General features: G+C 48.7%; 1 protein-coding gene across 3 annotated transcripts in view; it reads right to left on the minus strand.

Annotated features, from left to right (window-relative positions):
- The window catches only part of TRPM2 (transient receptor potential cation channel subfamily M member 2), a 52,325-nt gene that overhangs the window by 14,595 nt on the left and 24,942 nt on the right, over positions 1-12,788 (minus strand). For all 3 annotated transcript variants that reach the window (XM_044005452.1, XM_044005451.1, XM_044005450.1), the window contains exons 13-20: positions 10,781-10,918; positions 9,697-9,826; positions 9,409-9,554; positions 8,137-8,249; positions 4,826-5,039; positions 4,345-4,463; positions 1,064-1,196; positions 370-541 (exon numbers count right to left, since the gene is read on the minus strand). In XM_044005452.1, coding sequence (XP_043861387.1) covers positions 370-541; positions 1,064-1,196; positions 4,345-4,463; positions 4,826-5,039; positions 8,137-8,249; positions 9,409-9,554; positions 9,697-9,826; positions 10,781-10,918 — 1,165 coding nt within the window. The remainder of the gene's footprint in view (positions 1-369; positions 542-1,063; positions 1,197-4,344; positions 4,464-4,825; positions 5,040-8,136; positions 8,250-9,408; positions 9,555-9,696; positions 9,827-10,780; positions 10,919-12,788) is intronic.

Raw genomic sequence — 12,788 nt, forward strand, 5'->3', positions numbered from 1 at the left:
TGCCTCACTAAAAACAAAACAAAACAAAACAAAAAAACCTCATCTCCTTGGGCAGGGCAGACTACTTATAGAAAGAGCCAACAGAAGCCTGAGCACTGTGCCCACCGCTTTGCAAATAGCATTTCACCTGATCCTCACAGCCACGCTGGGAGGTGGGCTCTGTTATTATCCCCATTTGACAGATGAAGAAACTGGGGCAAACAGAGGTTAGATAAGTGACTTCCAGGATATCCCACAGCTAGTATGTGGCTGAAGCAGGATTTGAACTCGAGTCTTTCTGAATCTAGGCCCAGCATTCTGGGCACCATGGCGCCCCCTAGAGGCATTTAGCTCAGAATCGCAAACAAGGAGAGCGGCTGAATCTGGTACCATCGATGTAGGTTGGGATCTGCCCAAAGATGGTTAGGTAGGAATGGTAAACCACCCCTCGGAAAATCCAGTCCACCCGACTCTCGTTGTGGATCAGGATGGCCTGCTTCGCGACTCCAAAGGACACAACCCAGACAGCCAGCAAGAAGAGGAAGAAGAAAACGTCCTTCATCTGCAACAACAGAGGCAGAACCAATGATGGACACGGTCTGAGGCTTCCCCGTCCTGACTATGGATGTGACATTCTTCTTGTCAGCTCCAGAGCCCTGCCCACAGAACTCATGAGCATGGCCCAGGCCACCCTGAGATGAGGTGGACAGATACGGGACTGCCATCGCTGGCCAGGCAGGCAGGATCAAGGGGATGGACCTTCTGCCCAAACTCTTCAGAAACGTCACTCCCCCCCCCACCCAGGGCCATTGTCTAAGCCCACTCATGACCTTCAGTGGGGGGACACCAGACCGAACACTAGGCCTGAGTTCCAGCTCTACCACAGCCCATCTCTCTCTAAAAGGAGGGGAGCTGCCTCTCAATACTCTGCCTCCGAATTGGCCCAGGGAGTTCCAGGAGCCCTAAAGGACTGGTTTGGAGATAGGTGCCCAGGTGAGGGGGCCTCTGGCCCTATCCTCCCTGCGTAGCCATCGTCCTCCCCCCTAGACGGACCCCCGCACAGGGCTCACATGCAGGTGCTCACCATTCTCTTCACAATGATGATCTTGGGCCCCAGAGTTTTGCTAACCGTGAAGATGTGCATCAGTCGCAGACAGAACATAATGAAGTCCAGAGACAGTATGATCCGCCCTGGGTACAGAGTCGCTGGGATCAACCTGGTCAGCACAGGGGGAGCCAGCAATGAGGGCACCTGGGACTTCCCAGAGACAGGAGAAGGACATTGTGGGGGAGAGAAGCTTGGCAGCTTTTCCTCTGCCTGGTTGGGTCCCCCAAGGCAAAACAAGCCACGGAGACCAGAGAACAGAGCAGTCCTGGAGAGCCAGGATGAGCATCTACCCTCCATCCCCCAAAGCACGTTTGGTCACCAAGCAAAACCTGCTCCAGAAGACAAGACAAGTGAGGGTTGGAGTTTGGAGGAGGAAGAAGACAAAAAGAAGTGAGAAGAAGAAGGGGAGAAAGGATGAGGGTGAGGATGATGAAGGGATGATAGGAGTCTTCTACACTACTTTAAAGGGGGCACAGCCGATTCCTAGTCTCCAAGACTCCCAGGCCTTTTTCTTGCCCTGAGACCCTCAGGAACAAGGGTTTGGGGCTAGCCTCAGGGGGTTGGCTTCAGGCCAGGCTACCTCTGGCCCAGCTCCAATGAGCTCCAGCCCTGCCCGCCCCACAGGCAGGATGAAAGAACAGATCCAGAGCTGTAACTGCCACTATTCTCAAAGAGGAGGTTAGTACAGTTAATTGGTAACAGGGAAGTCAGCGAATCTGGGCTCTGTGTTTCTGGGCTTTTCTCTCCAGCGAAGGTACTAATGATCTGAGAGATGAAAAAGGTCTGTGGAGAGGCTGCAGAAACCAAAGAACAGACAGCCCAGAGTCCAGGGATAATGGAGGAACAATGATTTCTGCCCAAATTAACAAATACAGGGGGCAGCTAGGTGGTGCTGCAGTGGATAAAGTACCGGCCCTGGAGTCAGGAGGACCTGAGTTCAAATCTGACCTCAGACACTTGACACTTACTAGCTGTGTGACCTTGGGCAAGTCACTTAATCCTCATTGTCTCCCCCCCCCCCAAAAAAAACCCCAAAACAAATTAGCAAATACTCTGGCAAGAACTCACTATTTAATACCACAAACAGTCTGGCAGAGATTAGGTCTGTGTCACACCACACATACCAGTTCACACCATAGAAACAAGATAAGTTTCAATTAGATTCTTGACAGATATAAAAGGTGGCATCATTAGCAAAGTAGGGGAACAAGAGACAGAGAAGATCACAGAAGATACAATTTTGATTACATAAGACAAAAAGTTTTGCACAAACACAACCAATTTTGCTAAAATTAAGGAAAAAACAGTTACGAGGGTTGGGGGGATCCTTGCAACAAGTTTCTCTGATAAAGGTCTCATTACCAAGCTATACTAGGAATTCAAAGACATCCCAAAAAAGACAATAAGACCTATTTGTAAAAAAATATTTATAGCAGCCCTTTTTGTGGTGGCTAAGAATTGGAAATCAAAGGAATGCCCATCAATTGGGGAATGGCTAAACAAGCTGTGAATTTGGAATTCAAAACTACAAATAAAAATGGTTTTTATTTTAAAAAAGATATATTGGGAACTGATTCAAAGTATAAGAATAAAAGCCATTCCCTGGTTGATAAAGATATTGCAGTTTTTAAAAGAAGAAACAGACGCCATCAATATGTTTTTAAATTCTCCAAAACATTAATAATTAGATAAATACAAGCTAAGACAATTCTGACCTTTTACCTCACAACCATCAAGTCGGCCGAAAAGACCAAAAGAAAAATGGGAAGTGCAGAAGGGGCTGCCGGACAGTAGGCATAGGCATGCACTGTTGGTGGAGCTCTGAATTGGTCTACCTACCCATTCCGGAGAACAATTTGGAACTATAGCCCCAGGGTTATTCGACTGTATTTTCCTTTTGACCCAGTGATAGCACCAGACTCTGCCCCAAAGAGATCAAAGAAAGAGAAAAGGAACCCATGGACAAAGGGTGCCATCTACTAGAGAATCGCTGGATGAGTTATGGTATGTGAAAGCGATGGAGAATGAGTGTGCCATAAGAAATCATTAAAGGGACAGCTTCAGAGAAGCTGGGAAATATTTGTCTGGACTGATACAAAGTCAAGTAAGTGAAATATGGAAAAGAGCATCTGCCACACCAACCACACAGACTTATGGGCTCTGATTAGTCCATTGTCCAGGGGACAGATGGTACAGCATTCTTCCCATCTCCTGACTGAGGCGGTGAACCCAAGATATGGGAGACACACATTTTTGGACACAGGAAATGTGGAAACTGTATTCTGTTTGACAAAGGTTTGGGTATTTTGTCTTGTTTTGTTTTGTTTTCAAACAGGGGCAGGGAAGAGGGAGGAAAATAGATGTTTGTTGATTGAAGAAGAAAAAGAAAAGTTAAAAAAACCCAAATCAACATTTGGACAAAAACACCCAACAACATTGGACTCAGATCTATGCAATAACTAATCAGTACTCCAGTAAGACGGCTAGGTGGCGCCATAGTGCATAGCGTGTCAGACCTGGAGTGAGGAAAACTCATCTTCCTGAGTTCAAATCCAGCCTTAGACACTTACTAGCCATGTGACCCTGGGCAAGTCACTTATCCCTATTTGCTTCAGTTCCTCGTATATAAAATGAGCTGGAGAAGAAAATGGCCAACCACTCCAGTACCTTTGCCAAGAAAACCCCAAATAGGGTCATGAAGAATAAGACGTGACTGAAATACAACTCCAGAGGCTGGTAGTGAAACCTGCTGCCTGTTCACCTTCTGAAAGATAAGTGGGAGTCTCAGAGTGCAGAATGAGGACCCAGTCAATGTGGGAATTTATTTGACTTGACTATTTGTTACAAAGTTTTTGCTCTTTAATTTGGGTGGGAATAGGGAAGTGGGAGGAAGAAGGGGGCCCAGTGATTTGAGTTCCCAAAAGAAATAAAACAAAAAAAAAAAAGAAAAGAAGGACAAGAGGACAGGTGGAAGGACAGAAAAAAATCACAGATAGCCAGAAAAGTTTTAGGAGTTACAGGTTGAAAGGAAAAGCAAGCCATCTATAAGAGAGATTAGCAGCTTCCTGTGCAATCTGACCTGTTTTGTCCATGGCAATAATAATTTTATTTGATGTTTATTAAGTTGAGAACAAAAAAATTAAAAATAAATGAGTTCTCAGCTTTTTCATTTTGGGGGAGGGGATGCATGGTGGGGGTGGGAAGACAAGAGCACAAATGGAATAAGACTAGACTAGGGTGGAATCTCAGGGACTTGCCTGCAGGTGAGCCCAGCTATGAAGATGAGGATAGCACCAACATCGAGCTTATTCCAAAAGTCATTGAAGTACAATGAGGCCATCTTCAGGAGTCCGAAGCCATCAGGGTCATAGAAAAGCTTGAAAAGAAACACAGAATGGGCAAAGGACCAAAAGTGGCCCTGGGCACTGGGCACTCCCACCAGGGAGTGGGATGTGGAGAGAAGGGAGAGCCACCTTGGGCAGGTGCCCAGGGCTTGAGGATTCTCTTGCCATAACCACACCTGGGGTGCCAAGGATGGGTGCTGTGGGACCCATGATTAGATATGGTGTGAGTGTTCTCTCAAATCAGCCTGACCAGCTTTGATGCAATTGGAGCAGACATGGGCCAGGGTGTCTATCAGGGGCAGACAAAGGACCAAAGCCAAGGCTAAATTTGGGGAAGGCTGGGACCCAGGACCCAATTCCACATGTTGGAAGGGGTGGGGCTTATGTGTAACACCTGCCGTGTCTCTTCACACACAAGTGAGAAGAGCCAGAAGTAGATGACATATTCTCTCCAAGATGGCGTGGGCTGGAAATCGATCATGAGCACATAGGCAAAGAGCCAGAGGAAAGTGAAGTAGGAGAGGATGTTGAGATGGAAGATGACAACAGGTGCAGTGAAGAAGGCGCGGAACCGGGCCAGGCAGCTCACTGGCTGGAGCCTCTTCTCCCTGAAAATGAGAAAAGAACAGGGAAGTGTGAGATGAGGACGCATCCTCTTCCAGGAGCATCCAGTCCCCAAGCAGCATCAGAACCCCTTTCTGAGTTCTGCCAGGATGTTGATGATGGAACCAACAGAGCCTGTTCCCAGGAACTTGCCCTTTCTCTTTGGAAAGCCCAGTCTAAGGTCAGACAGCAGAAGTGAGCCATCACCTATACCTCTGGAGCCATTCTCTCTTGGCTCTGCTGGTGAAGCCATTGGTCATCAGCTGAAGGGGCCGGGGACCCTTTGTTAAAGTGGGTTTTCTTAGGTTGGAGTAGAGGACCGCAGAGGTACCTGCCAACTCTGAGGTTATTCCATCTTCCTAGATGGGAGGGACAGTCCCTCCCAACTCTCAAAAGAAAAGAAAAGAAAAAAGCACTAAACCCCAAGTGGTGCTAGGTCCCAGAGGTCCAACAGTTACAGCTGTCAATGAGGCAAAAACATTAGGAACTACTGCTAGAGAACACCCCAATGGAGATCACACAGATCAACCCACCAGCTGGTGCTCTGGGACTCACTTGAGTTTTCCTGCTGCTATAGGCTCTGCTGGGCCACACTGCCCCCCCTCCTTACCCTGGAACTCTGTTGAAACAAACAGTGGACCTCAGCTCTGTCCAGTTACTGGTGGAAGGCAGGACTCTATTCTGCCCGGGGTAACCCCTAAGTGAGGAAATCCCAAAGTAGCATAAACTATGCCTAGAATGCCAGCTTTACCCTCCCACAATTCTTCAAATGCAGCAGACACTTACTTAGTCCAGCCAGAGAACTAAAGAATGGAATTAAAGCAAGGGACTGGCAGGTGGGGCTGCACCAGGCTTAAAGGAGAAGGACTGACATCCAAATGAGTTAGTGTAATCCCCCTAGAAGTCACTTGGGGCAGGCAGGGACTGAGGCTGATTAAAAGTGGATTCCCCAGGGGGCAACTAGGTAGTGCAGTGGCTAAAGCACTGGCCCTGGATTCGGGAGGATCTGAGTTCAAATCCGGCCTCAGACACTTGACACTAGCTGTGTGACCCAGGGCAAGTCACTTAACCCTCATTGCCCACACCCCCCAAAAAAAGAGTGAATTCCCCATCGTGGGAAGAGGCCACAAGAGCTTTGAGGTCCAGCCCCAGGGGTAAACTCACTCTCAAAAGGAAATATAAAAAGAATATAAGAGGAAAAGGCTAAAACCACCAAAGATTTCAAAAGGAAGAAACCTCAGCTAAAAACTGAGAGCACATATAGATAAATAAACATGAAAGATACTAAAAAGCAAGATAACTAAAAGACAGCAAATGTCTCTAAATAAATATCATAAGAAAGGAAATTGATTCAACAGTTGATGAAACACAGAACCCTATGGATTCCAAAGAAAGCATTGAACCTTAACAGGATGTTTCAAAATAGTTCAAGAGACAAATCAATTGTCTCCTGAATCAATGAACCCTAACCTTGAGAGAAGAAAAGAACCTTAGGTAAGAACAAACGGCCTGCACAACATAAATGATGAGCAGAATAGAAAAACTTGAATCCACTGTGGCAAGTGCCTCCAAAGAAGCAAAACAGAGAACAACTGAGTGGGAACAAAACAGGTTGAAGTGAAGAAGAATATGAAGGAAGAGAAGCAAAAAGCAGTAACATTAAAAGAAAACGAGCTCTCTCCATACAAGCCAAACACACTGATCTCAAAGACAAGATACATGGAGACAACTTAACAATGACAGTCTTAGAACATGACAAGTCAAAAAACCTAAAGATCATCCTGAAAGAAATAATATGATAAAACTACCCAGAGCTCCTGAATACAGAAAAAGCACCAATTAAAGCCTGAGGGAGAAAAGGTTGTGTTTTAAACTCCAAGACACATCAAAGAGGAAAATATACCAAAATATACCAAAGAATGGAAAGATCCAGAGGTTCTATCATCACCTAAAGAATGTGGGTAATAACCAACCCACACATCTTTCTTGTCTCTGTGATGTCGGGGCATATTTGTAGCCAACATATTGTGTTAATAACAATGTGAGAAGGTAACAGAGGCTGACCACACTTTTACACTACAGAATTGACTAAAAAGAGAGAGAAGCCAAGATCTTTTTGTGCTTGTTGTTTGTTGATTATCATAAAAAGCATTTGGCTCAGCAGAGCAAGATGACACCTTCAAGTCTGTCTTCTCAAGAAGACATGCCTATGCTAAGGTGACGGGGCTGGGGGGGGGGGGTCACTTGAGAAGAACAACCACAAGAGGACTATGCTCGATGCTCACATGAGGCACCAAAAAGCAAGATGCTCCTGTGCATCTGTGCACCAATGATATGGTTTGACAGATGCTTACAGAGGTGTTGGTCTTAATGATGTCTAAGATCCCCTTGAATCCTAAGAAAACCAATTTCAATGAGTTCAGTGGTTTCTGTTTCTTTTCCACATCTTTGTGCCCTCTGCTCGCCCTGGAAGGATCCTCTCAGTGTAGTCCCTACTTCTCAAAGGCTATACCAGGTGAGCATGAGCTCCAGAAGTGCCCACGTGTGTGGGCAAAGTCTGTCATCTGAGGACCAGCCAAACGAAGAACCACTTCAGCTGGTGGGCTCCACGCCAATCAGCTTTCCAGCCACACTGCTCAAGACACCCCACCCCACCAGCAGGGACCTGGCTGACCTGTGCTGGAAGAGTCACTACCCTCCCATATGAGACCACAGGTATGACGGGCAGTGGGGCAGACACCAGAGGGGGAGGGGCTAGGTGCACAGCATGCTCTTGAAACATTAGTACAAGGTTTCAGCACTGGACAATAGGAGAGCTGAGTCTCAGTTCTGTCCCTTCTGCTCTCTGTACCTCAGGCCCCTTCTCTGTGTAAGCAGGCCACTGGCCCAGGTGACCAGTAAGGCCCCTTCCAGCTGGGCTGTTCTAACCCAACAGAACCAGGTGGAACCGGGCCAGTGTTTGGAGGGAGAGCTGCAAAAGGTAAGGTGGGAGGCACTGAGGGTTCTGTAAAGATGGCCTGTTGCCCAATCTCCTCTTAGAAGTCCTGGATCCTTCAAAAATGAAAACCAAAACTCTGCCAGGCAGGAGAGCCTAGACTGCACCTGAAGGAGATGACGCCCGTGTACAGAAGGGGGAACACCAGCATGCACAAGATGACCCGCCAGAGGCCGTTGTCCACACACAGCTGCCCCCACCAGACTTTGGTCAGAAAAGCCTGGGGAGAGAAAAGGAGAGAAAGGTCACGTTGGGCTGCTGTGTGGCCAGGTTGTGCACACACACACATATACACGCAAAAACACAGACATGTGGAATGATGAAGCCAATGAGAAGGTAGCTAGCCAACACTGATTGATACTACGGCTGATGGAGCTCACTATTCCTGCTTCTCTGGCAAATAAAGAAATTCCATATAGCAATGTCATGTCTGTGAAGCCCCCCCCCCCAACATTGTGAGCACTGGGTCAGGCATGGGGGATGGGCCCAGCATTCAGGATGTTCTCAACCAGGCACAACCAAGTCTACCAGGCTGGGCTCCAGCCCCGGGCCACTCTCTTATCCTGATAATGGGTTGGATCAGAAGACTTGAAACTTCTGTGAATGTCTTGTGTAATCACGGATGCTGCCCCTGGAGGGACCTTGTGGCAGAAAAGCATCAGAGGATTTGGCAGGGCTTCAGTGCTGTCGAGTCAGAGGGTCAGAAGGATTTAGAGCTGAGGAAAAGGCCTATCTGATCCATTCTTTCATTGGGCAGAAAATGGTGCGTGCCTTGTCCAAGGTAACCAACATTAAAAAGAAGGTGCAAACCCGTGTCCTCTGCCTCTCTGACCCCTGAGGGCGCAGCTCAGAGCCCCATCTTCACCAGAGCATGCTGGTCCACCTTCTCTGGTGCTGAGTTAACCACTGTACTTCTGCCACCCTGCCTGCAACAACACACACCTGCTCCCTTCTCCCTCAACACCTATCTTGGTGCACACCCCCTAAAGCTGGGGTTTGCTAACATTGTGATAAGTGCATGGAGTGGTGCGCACAGTTGTGACCCCAAAGCAAAGGGGTGGCAGTCTCTGCTCTTACCTGTTGTGCATCCTTGGACAAGACACTGCTCTGTGAAAGAACCTGCTTATGCTACCTGCCCCAAAGTACTGCTGTAAGAAAAGCCACCCTCTATACGTGTGAGCTAGGACTAGGCATAAGCACACCACACCCCAGGCCCATGCCCGTGCAGGGAGACGGGCCTGATGCCTCAATGGTCAGTCAAGAAATAGAATCATCCAGTTCTTTGGAGGAAGACCCTATCCCTACACACACACACTCACACGCACATGCATGTGCACACACACTCACACGCACACACATGCTCCTCCAGGAAGGCTAACCTGGATGCCCCCATGGGACACAAACTTCATGTCTTTGGCCTCCAGAGCCAGCTGCAGACAGGTTGTCTTCCCCCAGGCCTCAGATACTCGGATAAGGAGCTTCTGGGCTCTCTCCTCATCCTTCCGATAGCACTCAGTGAAGACCCCTAAAAGGTCCAGGGATGGGGAGCCCATGTCAGCAGCTGCCCTGAGATCTTGCCAGGCAGGCACAGGCAGTTATGCTGGGATGGAGCCATCAAGGGATGGAAAGGGGAAACACCCAGGAGAGTCATTGGCCCCGCCTCTCACCGATGGCTCTGTGCTCATATTCCTCAGCCAGAGTGAGCATTTCCTCAGAGCTGTCCGTGTCATCCTCCTCCTTGGATAGCTCCTTCAGGATCTTGCTGCAGGCCAAGGCTGCTGCAATGCAGTCCTGGCTCTAGAAACATCAGGGGAGAGGCCCATGAGACTGCTACAGGGAGGACTCCCCTTCTGGGGGCTGAGCCCTCTGCAGAGAGGATCCCTCTGGAGGAAGGACTGCCAGGTGCCCACCAGCTAAGCAAACCCCCAAGGACTGTAGCCTGCTCTCAGAGGCACAAACAGAACTCTGCCACGGGTGCTGAGGCACGGCCACTGGCACCAGAAGTGACCGAGTTCCATTGCTGGCCCATACCGGCCCAGTTCATGCTCCTCTTAAGGGAAGGTTGGCTCCAAGCTGCCCTCCCAACTTGACCTTCATTACAGAACGACAGCATGGCCAACACTAACTTTTGCAAATTACTTGATGCCCCCTTCCCTGCCAGTTGGATAGGAGCCATGTACCTTCAAGGGCCTAAGGACATGGTGCTCGTGGAGAGATGGGTGGGACCAACACTCTAGCCACATGTGATGTTTTTGTGTGTCAGAGCTGCTATGTGGGGGTGGTGCAGGCTATACCCTGTTCCATTCCCTACCATGGGTAGATTCACTGGCTGCTTGCTGAGAGTGAGAGGTGAAGACTTGCTTAGGAGAGTAAGCAGGAGGCTATCCTCTTCCTCTCTTTATTCTTGTGACTCCTCCAATGTGAGAGCCAAGCTCCACACTTCTGATCCCTGCACCTCCAGAAAATCCATGCCTCTTCAGCATTGCTACCCTTCTACCCTGGCACAGGCCCCTTAGAAGACTGCCCACTTCTATCTACACTATCCGTCTATCCACAAATAATTCTGCACTATGGACAAGGGTGAGTCTCATGTCCCCCCCACACCAGGGCTCTCCAAGACCTGATACATCCACCTTTGTACATCCCAGGCCATTGGATACTTGCCTTGGGTAATACTGATGGCCCACGGAAGTTCCCCTTAAAGACCCTACACAACGAATGTCTTATGGACATCTACTCTCAGTCAGTTACCTGGGCCCAGATGATCTCAGCTAGTTCTTTACGGTTCTGGACAATGGCCCAAATAAGGAGGTCTCGGACGGGGTCCATGGTGAAAGTAACTCGGCCTGGAGAACGTTTGTAGAGGGAGCGGAGGCTCACTCCTTGCACCTGGTGAGCACATGACAATTAGGACTGACTCTGAGAAGATGAAGGTCAAAGCATCATCAAGATCATGGGAGGGTGTGCCCATGGCACAAGGCAGGCACTTATTATACCCACCATGCATGAGGCCTGGAGATCAGTATGAACAACATTAAGATGCACATGACTGTCTTTGCCAACCCCCCAGTGCCCAGCATGGAAGATGAATGACTGGATGGATGGATGGATGGATGGGTGGAAGATATACCAGTTTGCACCTACGCAGCTTCAGAGACTGACTGTAGGATCACAGAGAACAAGAGTTGGGAGGAAAACAAAACAAAACAAAAAGAGTTGGGAGGGACCCCTGACTTTACAAAGGAGGGAACCAGGGCAGTGAATAGCACTGGCCCTGGATTCAGGAGGACCTGAATTCAAATCCAGCCTCAGACACTTGACACTAGCTGTGTGACCCTGGGAAAGTCAAACAAAAACAAAACAACAACAAAGGAGGGAACCAAGAGTCAAAGTGGGTGGGGGCATGAGCTGCCCAGGGTTGGTTCTCTATTACATGGAAGACAGATTGTTCTACTTCACCTGAAACCAGATCATTATAACAAAACTTGTGCCTTTAGAAAGTTTCCTGGGTAATTTCATTACAGTGAGATACAGGGAAATGAGCCTTTGGCTTTCTCAAGCACCTTCAGGTCAGGCCCCTCACTGAAACTGAAAAGGGTCTGGAAGGGAAGGACCTTTGGAGCAGCCTGGCCTGGGGACTCTGCCTGCCTCAGCAGGGTCTGGGTGACTGGTCACAGGGGCTATTTTTAAGGGGATTCCTTGGGGGATGGACTGAAGCAGACACCTGCTGAAATCCCATCTGGTTAGGAGAGGCTGTGGTTTCAGGATTCTAAAAGTTTAAGCGAATGAGTTTTCTTTCGAGAGAATGATTTCCCCTGAACCTACTGTAGGGTCCTCTGTTCTTGGGAAAAGTAGCCGTGTCCCAGGTCAAAGGGGCACCAAAGCCCCTGAAATGAGGGCAAAGACTGGAAGAGGCAGGTGGGCCCAGGGGAACCCTCTTTCCACTGGGTATAAATCAGTCTCTTCTTTTGGCTCACAAGATCCGAGAACAACAGAAAGTCAGAGTAGGAAGAGACCTCAGGAACCCATCACTCCAACCCATGTACCAAAGCATTTATCCAAGTCCTCATTGTCATACACGTGGGAAGGGAAACTCCCTGTGGTCACGGATTAGCTCATTCATTGTCCTTGTATCCCATGGACTAGAATAGGTCCTGGCTAAGTGTAGGTGCTTCATAAATGCTTGCTTATTGATTGACTGATGGACTGAAAGTAATCCCTACTCTAACCCCTTGAATGATTTTTGAAGACCTCCAAGGAAGGGGAGCTCACCACCTCCTTCAGCAGCTCTCCTGGTGAGGAAGTCTTTCCTGCCCTCAAGCCTCACCTCACCCCTCCTCTCCCTACTGCCACTGCCCCTGGTTCTTCTCCCTGGGGCCAAACAGGGTAAATCAAATCCCTCCTCGAGCTCAGCCTTCTGTCATATTTGGAGAAAGCTCCCATGTCCACCCAAACATCTTTTCCTGTACAGGCCAGACAACCCAGGTCCTTCAACCATCTACATATGACATGAACTCAAGTCCCTTCCCCCTGCTGGTCTCCTTCCTCTCTCTGGACACTGTCAGGCTTATCAATGCCCTTCTTAACCCACAGAACCCAGGAGGAAATACAAGCCTCCAAACAGGTTTGACAAGGGTAAAATCCAGGGGAGCTGCCACCCTCCACTTCCTGGAGGCTTTGCCTGCCTTGATTATGCTGCAACCCAAGGTCACAGTCATGTAGGTGGCAGCAGCATCCCCTGATGACACAGATTGAGCTT

This window comes from Dromiciops gliroides, chromosome 4 (assembly GCF_019393635.1).
Source record: "Dromiciops gliroides isolate mDroGli1 chromosome 4, mDroGli1.pri, whole genome shotgun sequence".
Lineage (NCBI taxonomy): Eukaryota > Metazoa > Chordata > Mammalia > Microbiotheria > Microbiotheriidae > Dromiciops > Dromiciops gliroides.